The sequence below is a fragment of the Amblyraja radiata genome, chromosome 31 (genome assembly GCF_010909765.2).
Source record: "Amblyraja radiata isolate CabotCenter1 chromosome 31, sAmbRad1.1.pri, whole genome shotgun sequence".
NCBI classification, from domain to species: Eukaryota; Metazoa; Chordata; class Chondrichthyes; order Rajiformes; family Rajidae; genus Amblyraja; species Amblyraja radiata.
The window spans coordinates 11,204,977-11,216,533 of record NC_045986.1 but is presented as its reverse complement, the minus strand read 5'-3'; the positions used below and the strand labels follow the sequence as shown (position 1 = coordinate 11,216,533).

Genomic DNA, 11,557 nt, shown 5'->3' with positions numbered 1-11,557 from the left:
TGTCAGGCCTGTATTGCAGCCATCTTTAGCTTATGGTTGTTTTGGGGGCTTGTTCCCTTCAGTTTTCCCTTTGATTTGCATCTTGCAGTGTATCCTCTGTATTTCTGTTCATGAAGTCTTCTGGAGACAGTGGTCATTGACAAATCCACACCTGACTCCTGAAGAGTGTTTCCGATCTGTCGGACAGGTGTTTGGGGATTTTTCTTTATTATAGAGAGAATTCTTCTGTCATCAGCTGTGGAAGTCTTCCTTGGCCTGCCAGTTCCTTTGCGATTAGTAATGATGTTCCTGTTTGGAAGGTTTGGCTGATGTCTCTAAAAATTGTATTTGTGTTTCTCACTCATATTGGCTTCTTTGACTTTCATTGGCACAACTTTGGTCCTCGTGTTGATAAACAGAAATAATAATTTCTAAAGGTGATGGAAAGACTGGAGGAAAGACTAGCTGCTGAGAGCTCTCTTATACCTGCTTTAAGGAGGCAATTAAACACACCTGAGCAATTACAAACAACTGTGAAGCCATGTGTCCCAAACATTATGATGCCCTGAAATAGGTGGACTATGTATAAACACAGCTGTCATTTCTACATGGTGAAACCAAAATGTATGAAAAAAACCTGACAATCTGCACTTTAACCACGTGTGATTTTTTTCTATTAAAAATCTCAAATTGTGGAGTACAGAGGCAAATAAATGAATGATGGGTCTTTGTCCCAAACATTATAGAGGGCACTGTATGTCTCTCATAACCTTGTATATTTCTATCAGGTTTCCCCGCAGCCTCTGATGATCCAGAGAAAACAAATTAAGTTTGTAGTTAATACCCTCTAAGTTTCCATGCTTTTGTTGCCGCATTCTTTCATATAACTAGTAATGCATTGAGGAGAAGCTCATCGGAGTAGCCTGAGATGAAATTTTTGAGGGATCATCCAGTGAGGCTTTATGAGTGGGGCTGAGCAATAAGAAGGGGATGACCACTGGGTTGTGATTGTACTATAGACCCCAAACAATCAATGAGAATTAGAGGAACAAAGTGTAGAGAGATAGTGGAGAGTTGCAAGAATAGTAGGGTTGTCATTATAGGAGATTTTAACTTCCCCAATAAAGTCTGGGACTGCCATAATGCTAAGGTCTTAAATTGGATAGAATGTGTTAAGTACTGTATATTCAGGAAAGTTTCCTCAGTTAAAATATAGAGGGTCCTACGAGGGAGAGGGCAAAGCTTGCCCGACCTTTGGGAAATGGGGAAGAGCAAATGACTGAAATGTTGGTGGAGGAGCACTTTGAGACCAGTAACTATAGCGCTATTAGTTTTAAAATAGTTATGGAAAAGGATATAACTGTTCCATGTTAATTTTAAATTGGGGCAAAATGTATGTTGAAGCATTGGACAGGAGCTTGCAAAAATTGATTGGCAGTTTTTATGCTGGCAAAGGTATGCAACGTGGGAGGCTTTTAAAAGTGAGTAATGAAATCAGAACATTTACATGTTTCTGTTAGAGTGAAGAGTGGGGCTGGCAGGAATAGGAGTAGGGGTAACAAGAGATGTTGAGACTCTAGTAAGAAAATGAGGTGTGGGTATGGTGCAAGCAGCTGGGATCAAGTATATCTCTGGAGGAGCATAGGGGATGCAGGAGTACACATAAGACACGACCCTGATTGGACTGATCCAGGATGGGAAGGAATCTGCCTACAGACAGGAAATGAAACAGCTGGCATCCTGGTGCCATCGCAACAACCTGGAGCACAATGTTCTTAAGACAGTGGAATTGATTGTAGATTGAATGAAGGAGAGTTCCCCCTCCCCTTCCCCCCACTCACCATCAATAACACTACAGTCATAACTGTGAAGTCATTTATGTTCCTTGGAACCATCATCTCCAGGGACCTTAAATGAGGGGGCCACCATCGACTCCGCAGTCAAAAAGGCCCAACAGAGGATATACTTCCTGCGGCAGCTGAGAAAACACAATCTGCCACAGGCAATGATGGTCCAGTTTTATACTGCCATCATAGACTCTGTCCTCACCTTCTCCATCATCGTCTGGTTTGGCTCAGCCACCAAGCATCGGGAGGCTGCAGTGCATCGATCAGTGCCAAGAAGGTTGTTGGCCGCAACCTTACTCCCATTGACAAACTGTACACTGCAAGGGCTAGGAAGCAAGCGGGCAAGATCATCTCTGACCCCTCTCACCCTGGCCACAAACTCTTTGAATCACTTCCCTCTGGGAGGCGAATCCGGACTATCAAAGTCACCACAGCCAGACATAAAAACAGCTTTTTTCCACGAGCTGTAGCTCCACTCAACAGCCAAAAGTCTGTAGCCTCTTTTTGCTCAGGTATTTTATTTCCATATGTTTCAATTATAATGCTTTATTTTTAATTGTCTACTGTATATCATGTTTTTTATCCTTGCGAGTAAAGCACCAAGGCAAATTCCATGTATGTATACATACTTGGCAAATAAAATGTATTCAATTCAATTCAATTCAAGAAGGAAATCAGAAGGGCTAAAAGGCGGCAGGAGATAGCAAAGAACATTGAGGAGAATACATAGAGATTTTATAAGCATGAACATATAGTCCTAGTTTATTCTACAACCCACAATTTGGGGAATCCTTACTAGTAAGCAAGGGAGACAAATGGCAGGGGGCTCAAATTTCAAATAATTGCAAAGATTAGAGCAGTGAACTTTTGTAAATTAAACCATCTGTTATTTGAATGGGACAATCCCATGTTTAGAACATAGAAAAGTACAGTACAGGTACAGCCCTGTGTCTGTGCGTAACATGCTGCCAAGATTAATTAATCTCCTCTGCCTGGACGTGATCCATATTCCTCCATTCCCTGCATATCTATGTGTCTATCTAAAAGCCTCTTAAATGCCACTGTCGTATCGGCCTCCACCACCACCCCTGGCAGTATGTTCCAGACATGCACCTCTCACTGTAAAAATCTCGTTAAAATCTCCTTTGAACTTTGTCCCTCTCACCTTCAAGCTCTGCTCTCTATAGTCTTTGACATTTCCACCCTTGGAAAATGGTTCTGTCTATCCACCCTATCTATGCCTCTCATAAATATATACATTTCAATTAGGTCTCCCCGCAACCACTGGGATAGCAGAGAGAACAATCCAAATTTGCCCATCCTCTCATTATAGTTAATTCCACCTAATCCAGGCAATGAAAGTTCAGTTATTTTGTCTCACCTTCTGTCTTTTCATCTCTCTCCTTTGTCCAACCATCTGCCTCTCAAAAAACTCTGCTCACCTGTTTCCACCTATTACCTGCCAGGCTTTATCCTACTCCACCTCTCTTCCAGCTTTCACCGCCTCCCTCCACACAATTTGGCTGCAGAAGGGTCACAACCCAAAATGTAACTATCATATTCTCCAGAAGTGCTATCTGACCCTCTGAGTTACTTCAGCACTTTGTGTCTTTTTCTGTAAACCAGCATCTGCAGTTCCTAGTTTAGTTTAGATTAGTTTGTTGTCACATGTACTGAGATACAGTGAAAATCTTTTGTGATGTGCTTACAAGTCAGTGGTAAGACGAGACATGATTACAATTGAGCCATCCACAGTGTACATATACAGTATACAGTATGATAAAGGGAATAACATGAATAATGTTTCGTGCCAGATAAAATCCAGTAAAGTCTGATCCAAGATAGTCCGAGGGTCTCTAATGAGGTAGGTAGTAGCTCTGGACTGCTCTCTAGTTGTTGGTAGGATGGTTCAATTGCCTGCTAACAGCTGGAAAGAAACTGTCCCTGAAACTGGAGGTGCGCATTCTCACACTTCTATACCTCTTGCCTGATGGGAGAGAGGAGAAGAGGGAGTGGCTGAGGCGCAACTCGTCCTTGATTATACTGGTGGCCTTGCTGAGGCAGCATGTCGTGTGGAGTCAATGAAAGGGAGGTTGGTTTGTGTGATGGTCTGGGCTGCGTCCACAATTCTCTGCCATTTCTGGCGGTCTTAGATGAAGTTGTTTCAACAAATGTTCCTTTGCTTTTGTTATTGCATTCTCCTATTGACAAGAAATGCAATGCATTTCTCTGAGCTTTCTCACACCGTTTTTATGTCACATTCATTCTGGTTTTATCCTGTTTATTTGATCTGCTCTGATTGTTGGTCAAATGTCTCATACTCATTGTGTCAGCTGTTGATCAGCAGGGAGCACATTTGCCCGGGAGTCAGAAGGTTTTTGGATCAAATTTCACTCCAGGGAAATCTAGCAGATGTGCCAGGACACTTGTGTAAGGAGGGATGAATAACACCTTTGATTGATTGAAAGATACAGCATGGAAACAGGCCTTTTGGCCCATTGATCACTTCCTACACACAGGGTGATTTACAGAGGCCACTAACCTATCAACCCGCACGTCTTTGGGATGTGGGAGGAAACCAGAGCACATGGAGGAAACCCACACAGTCACAGGAAGAATGTGCAAACTTCACACAGACAGCATCCGAGGTCAGGGTCGACCCCAGGTCTCTGGCGCTGTGATGCAGTGGCTCTACCAGCTGTGCCACTGTACCACCCTTGTCCCCAGCAATCTAACAAAATATGAGGTTATAAATCAATGTGCACACATTCAATGCACAATATTAAAGATTGCACATCTCATTCTAAAAGCCAGCAAATGTAAATTCCTTTGCGAGTCTTTATGCCAGTTTTGTGCTGCATCATGACATCCAATTATATAATGTGATGAATTGCACTTTAAAACGGAAGTGTCACAGTATTCACCTGAGGAAATAGACGGTACCTCAAGTTTAACATCTCATCAAAAGCACCAATGCCCTCGATTCTGCACTGGAGAATCTCAAGTCTCTGAAGTGGAAGTCACCATGGAAGATTTCTTTGTCTTAGAACTGACCAGTTCTTCTGTATGTTATCCATCTGTAATATTGATTCAGTTTCTACCTCTCTAACATTGAGGCACGATGAACTGAAGATGCTGGAATCTTTATCAAAACACTAAGTGCTGGAGAAACTCAAGCATCTTCTGTGGAGGGAATGGTAGGCAACATTTTGGGTTGGGATCCTTTTTCAAACTTGAATAATATTGCCTGATCTGCTGGGCATTTTGAAAGCTCTGCATTTCATGACTTTTTCATGTTCTTTTGGTTATGTCCTCTCACTCTAACTTCCCCAATAAACGTATCCACCAAATAAAGTTGGGCATCTTGAGGAATTCAGCAAGTCAGGAAGTATGTGGAGGGAATATAACCATGCTGTTGGGTTTTAGATGATCCAGGTAGAATATGAGATGTTAGTCACTGAATTGTCCAATTTCAGGTATGTTTCATAAGGTTGTCCGCTTATCACCTCAACTGTGGGTTTGCATGCTCTCCCTGCGATTGTGTGGGATTCCCCCAGGTGTTCTTGTTTCCTCCCACATTGCAAAGATGTGCATGTTTGTAGACTAACTGTCTTCTGTAAATTGCCCCTAGTGTGCAGGGAGTGGATGTGAAAGTGGGATAACATAGAACGGGTGACCCATGGTGGGAGATAGACACAAGGAGCTGGAGGAACTCAGAGGTTCACGCGCCATCTCTGGAGAAAAGGATATATGTGATGTTTCGGGTCGAGACCCTTCTTCAGACTCTAAAAGCCTCTTAAATGCCACTGATCTGCCTCCAACAAGTATTCCTGGCAGTGTGTAGGAAGGAACTGCAGATGCTGGTTTACACTGAAGATAGACACAAAATGCTGGAGTAACTCGGCGAGTGTGGCAGCATCTCTGGAGAGAAGGAATGGATGATGTTTCGGGTTGAGACCCTTCCTCAGACTTATGGTGGGCATGGGCCCGATGGGCCGAAGGGCCGGTTGCCATGGCGATGAGCCCCAGCCGCAGCCCCGGCAGCGACGCTGCGTGACGTGATGACGCAGAGGGAAGCGGTGACGCGGGTGCGCGGGGCCATTCTTGGCGGGCGATGGAGGCGCTGGCCGGAGTGTTGTCTGCCATCCCGCCCGGCTCCGCCGCCCTCACCGCCACCGCGGCCGGCGGCATCGGCCTCTGCGCCACCGGAGCGCTGCTCTACAGAGCCGTCACCAGGTAAGCCGGCCGGCCGGCGGGCAAGGCGGGGTAGTTGCTGCCGCCCCATTCAACCTCTGTCCTCGTCTCCTCCTCCTCTCCTTCCCTCAGTCTCCTTATCCCCTTCCCCACTAAAGACCTTCCCTACTCACTCTTCCTTCCTCACTCACCCCCCTTTCTCACTCCCCCCCCCCTTCCCCACTCCCCTCCCTTCCCCTCTCTTCCCCACTCATCCCCCCCCCCCCCCCCCCTTCCCCACTACCACTTGCCCACCTCTTCTCGCCCTCTGTGCTCCAGCTCTCCCCATCCACCACGATCCAGCTCTCCCTCAATCCAGCCAGCCCACTCCCACCCCCTGGTCTCCCTTGCTCTGCTTCCACCTCGTCCTGTAACCCACTTTCCTGGCCTTTCAAGCATGATGGTTTGGCTCTGTATTTTACGTTTGATGAGCAATGCACACAACTATCTGGGCGATGCTCCAGATCATGGTAGCGGTCGTATTGATGAGATGTGAAGTTAGGTTCTTATTTGAGGTTCTGGAAAAAAAACCTTAAATGTATTCATTTTGAGAGGAGCAACTTCAATTGTTGTTTGTGGCATGTAGGAATTTATGCTATCGATTTAGGATGTCAGGAATTGGGTTCCATAATGGTCATGTTAAGGTCCATGTGTTGAGGGAGATGTATTTCCCAAGTTCAGAAATGTTCATTTCTGTTTTATGCATCAATTATTTGAGAATGAGAAATTCAACAAGGGTCACATCTAGAACTGCCAATTCTGGAATCTTGAATAAAGCACATCATACTGGAGGAACGCTGGGTCAGACAGCACGTATGGAGGGGCTAGGCAGGCACTGTTTTGTATTGCGACCCTTCTTCAGACTGACTAGTAGGGGGAGAGAAACTGGAAAAAAGATGGGGGTGAAATAAAGGCTAGAAATGAACAGGACGCAAATGGGTTTCAGGTAAGGAGAGAAGAGGATTTAGGTCTAAAGACAGAGGTCACATCTATCTAGTTATCCGACTAAGGTCAGATGTGGAGAGCTGGGAATTGAGTCTCAAGAGGGATCCTGACATGAAATGTCATCTGCCTATTCTCTCCTCATATGCTGCCTGACCCGCTGAGTTCCTCCAGGACTTTGATTTTTTTTGCTCAAGGTTCCAGTATCTGCAGTTTCTTGTCTTGTGAATTGAGACTGATGTTTGAATGTATAATGGTATAACATCAGCTGCAGTTACTATCTTTATCCATTTAACATTACCTTTTGCCATGGGACAAAAGTGATAGATAAAGACAGGGTGACAGACTGTGACAGATGGAGACTGTGTCCAAAAATAACTACACTCAACTCGGAAAGTTGCCAAAATAATAAGCAGCATAAGAACCAGACAGCCAAAAGGATAAGTGTCAACTGTTACTTCAATTTTGCAGAGCACTTCATTTTTTTTTTTTAGTTTAGTTTGGAGATACAGCATGGAAACAAGCCCTTCGGCCCACTGAGTCCACACTGACCAGCAATCCCTGTACACCAGCACCATCCTTCACACTATGGACAATTTATAATTTACAGAAGACAGTTAACCTACAAGCCTGCTGTCTTTGGCGTGTAGGAAGAAACTGGAGCATTCGTGGAAAATGCACAAAATCATGGGGAGAATGTACATACTCCCTACAGACAGCACCCGTAGTCAGGATAGAACCCGGGTCTCTTACGCTGTAAGGCAGCAACTCTACAGCTGAACCACCCAAATATATAATCATATATTCAATTGTACTTCCTGAGCATTTGACTTGTATGCAGGTTCCTTTCGGCATGCGTCACTTGTTCGCCAGTACTTCGCATAAGCTAGAGTAAATCTTTGTGTTTACTGGTAGATGGTGTATTAACAGGCCACCTGGCTATGGAATGCCATGTTGCTGGAATAATATAATTTAATGGGCACGGAGTCAGTGTTAAAAGGAATGATTAGGAAGGAGATTAAGCAGAAAGTGAAGTGATAGGTATATACAGATGAGGGGGTTTTGATTAGCAGATGGGTGGATGTAGTGACAAAGCCACAAGGTGAAGAAGTGTGAAATGTAAAGCCAGAGTCAGTGATGTGGGTGGTGGAGGGGAGATGGGCAAGAAGGGCCAGGACCGTGGGAGAGATGGGTGCTCCTTGAGGTAAGGGGGCAGAGGATAGAGGGAAGGGATTGGGAAGTAAAATAAAATAGAATTTGGAGAATTCAGTGGTTATATCGTTTAGTCTGTAATTGAGCCATTGTAGTTTCTGTTAGCAATCCAGTCAAAACTGTGAACACCTGAGCAATGGGAATGGAGAGTTAAGTGCAATATTTGTTGTTCCCAATTGAGTTTGCTGCCGACATTGAGAAAACTAATTTAAATTTATCACCTTTAATTAAACTATGAAATATTTGTATGCTTTCCCCACCTCTCCAACCACCACCTCAACCAAAATTCAAGAATGCCGTGTTCTGTGTTTTGCAATTGGTAAAGTTTAGACCAAATAGATTTTGCCTTGCGATGGGCGTCTTTGGTGGATGCAAAGATGCATTCATGCACTTGGCAAAACTGTGAAATCCTTTGTCAGTTTCAGGTTGTAACTTCAGGTCATAACTTCCTGTGCCATTCACCTGGTTATGTGTAGTGCTGTGGTTTAAATGGACAGTTAAACCGAGGAAAGACACAATTCTAGAGTAACTCAACGGGTCAGGCAGCATCTCTGGAGATCATGGATAGGTGACGTAAGGTCCTTTGCATCTTTTTAGGTGGATGTCGAAGATTTCAAGATCCACTTTTATTTAGATAACTGCAAAGTTCTGACCAATATTCAGTCAGTGCCTTAACATGCTGTGGAAACTTCTGAGTAGATTTACAGCAGAGTTTTCACTTGTATCAACAATGAGACCTCTTCAAAGTTTTCAGTCCCTGTCAGATGATTTCCATGCTTCAAATGGTAATAACTATTGTAAAAATATTGAGGCAGATTGTCTGTGGTTCAGTCCTGATACAGTACTCTCCATAATGTTTGGGACAAAGACCCATCATTTATTTATTGGCCTCTGTACTCCACAATTTGAGATTTGTAATAGAAACATCACATATGGTTAAAGTGCACATTGTCAGATTTTATTAAAGGCCATTTTTATACATTTTGGTTTCACCATGTAGAAATTACAGCTGTGTTTAAATATAGTCCTCCCCGGTGAAGAAGACTTCTGGCAAGCTGGCCTTCATTAATCATGCATTGAGTAGAAAAGTTGGGATGTACATTGTACATTTTCACCCAGGGTGGTATGTATAGGGAACAAGCTGTGAGAGGACATTTTTGAGGCAGGCGCAACATTTAAAAGCTATTTGGACAGGTGCATGGATACAGAAGTTTAGTGAGATATGGATCATGCTTGGGCAAATGGGACGAGTACAAATGGAAATTTTGGACGTTGAGCTGAAGGGCCTGTTTCTATGCTGTATGACTTATTTCAAGTCTATGCTAGCTCAGAGCAATTACATTCCCCAATAATTTTCCATGTAAAATTCCCATCAATCTTGTTCAAGTTCTACACTCAGCTTGATCCTGGCTCCCCTTTGGTCATGGCTGACCATGGGATGTCTCCAGGGTGGAGGACGCCTGGAGGAAACTGGTGCACAGACAGCCACTCCACGGTCCTTGGCAGATCTGGGTCGGGATCCAGTGGCATGGAGTCCAAGATGACCGGAGACCCTTTTTTGCTGCAGCCTTCATCCGCCTTCCCAGCTGTTGTGACGCTCCACTATGGTCAGCCATTGTCCTCTGCCTGCGCCACCGTTGAGGTCTTGGTTGGATTGCTCTTTGTCAGAGACCTCCCTCTCAAACTTACTGCCATGGGTGATCCTACCAGGAGCATAGCTCCAGATGGCATCGCTCTCAGGATCTCAGGTCCACACAAGCTACTCCAAGGTGACAATCCACGGAGAAGGTTTATCCTTTATAGTTGAGATCTGTTGAGTATCTGAGTACCCACATGCGTAACCGCTAGCATCCGAATATGCTAGAGAAGACGCATAACCTAGGCTAGAGGATTCTGAAACTTTTAAAGAACAACAGAAGGTAACTAAAAAGATAATACGGGGAGAAAAGATGAAGTACGAAGGTAAGCTAGCCAAGAATATAAAGGAGGATAGCAAAGGCTTCTTTAGGTATGTGAAGAGGAAAAGATTACTAGTTAAGACAAATATGGGTCCCTCGAAGACAGAAACAGGTGAATTTATTGTGGGGAACAAAGAAATGGCAGACGAGTTGAACAGGTATTTTATTTGAGTCTCTATTAGGGAAGACAGAAACATTCTCCCAGAAGTACCAGGGGACAGATCTAGGACATTCACATTAGTCAGGAAATGGTGTTGGAACTGAAGGAAATTCACATTAGTCAGGAAATGGTGTTGGGTAGACTGATGGGACTGAAGGCTGATAAATCCATAGTCTGCATCCCAGAGTACTCAATGAGGTGGCTCTAGAAATCATGTTCTATAGATTCTGGATCAGTTCCTGTGGTTTGGAGGGTAGCTAATGTTATCCCACTTTTTAAGAAGGGAGGGAGAGAGAAAATAGGGAATTATAGACCAGTTAGCCTGACATCAGTGGTGGGGAAGATGCTGGAGTCAATTATTAAAGATGTTATAGCAGCATATTTGGAAAGCAGTAACAGGATTGGTCCAAGTCAGCATGGATTTATGAAGGGGAAATCTTGCTTGACTCATCTTCTGGAATTTTTTGAAGATGTAACAAGTAAAATAGATAAGGGAGAGCCAGTGGATGTAGTGTACCTGGACTTTCAGAAAGCCTTTGATAAGGTCCCACACAGGAGATTAGTGGGCAAAATTAGAACACACGGTATTGGGGGTAGAATATTAACATGGATAGAAAATTGGTTGGCGGACACGAAACAAAGAGAAATAATTAACGGGTCCCTTTCAGAATGGCAGGCAGTGACTAGTGGGGTGCGCAAGGCTCGGTGCTAGGACCACAGCTATTTACAATATATATTAATGATTTAGATGAAGGAATTAAAAGTAACATTAGCAAATTTGCAGATGACACAAAGCTGGGTGGCAGTGTGAACTGTGATGCTATGAGGATGCAGGGTGACTTGGATAGTTTGGGTGAGTGGGCAGATGCATGGCAGATGTAGTATAATGTGGATAAATGTGAGGTTATCAACTTTGGTGGCAAGAACAAGAAGGCAGATTATTATCTGAATGATGTCAGATTAGGAAAAGTGGAAGTACAACTTGTACATCAGTCACTGAGGATAAGCATGCAGGTACAGCAGGCAGTGAAGGAAGCTAATGGCATGTTGGCCTTCATAATGAAAGGATTTGAGTATAGGAGCAAAGTGGTCCTTTTGCAATTGTACAGGGCCCTGGTGAGACCACACCTGGAGTATTGTGTGCAGTTTTGGTCTCCTAATTTGAGGAAGGACATTCTTACTATTGAGGGAGTGCCGCGTAGGTTCACAGGGTTAATTCCCGGGAT

General features: G+C 44.0%; 1 protein-coding gene across 1 annotated transcript in view; it reads left to right on the top strand.

Annotated features, from left to right (window-relative positions):
- Positions 1–5,905: 5,905 nt before the first annotated feature.
- Positions 5,906–11,557, top strand: part of tmem201 (transmembrane protein 201) — a 133,926-nt gene continuing 128,274 nt past the window's right edge. The window contains exon 1 of the mRNA XM_033048417.1: positions 5,906–6,062. Within this exon, the coding sequence (XP_032904308.1) occupies positions 5,941–6,062 (122 nt within the window). The 5' untranslated portion in view covers positions 5,906–5,940. The remainder of the gene's footprint in view (positions 6,063–11,557) is intronic.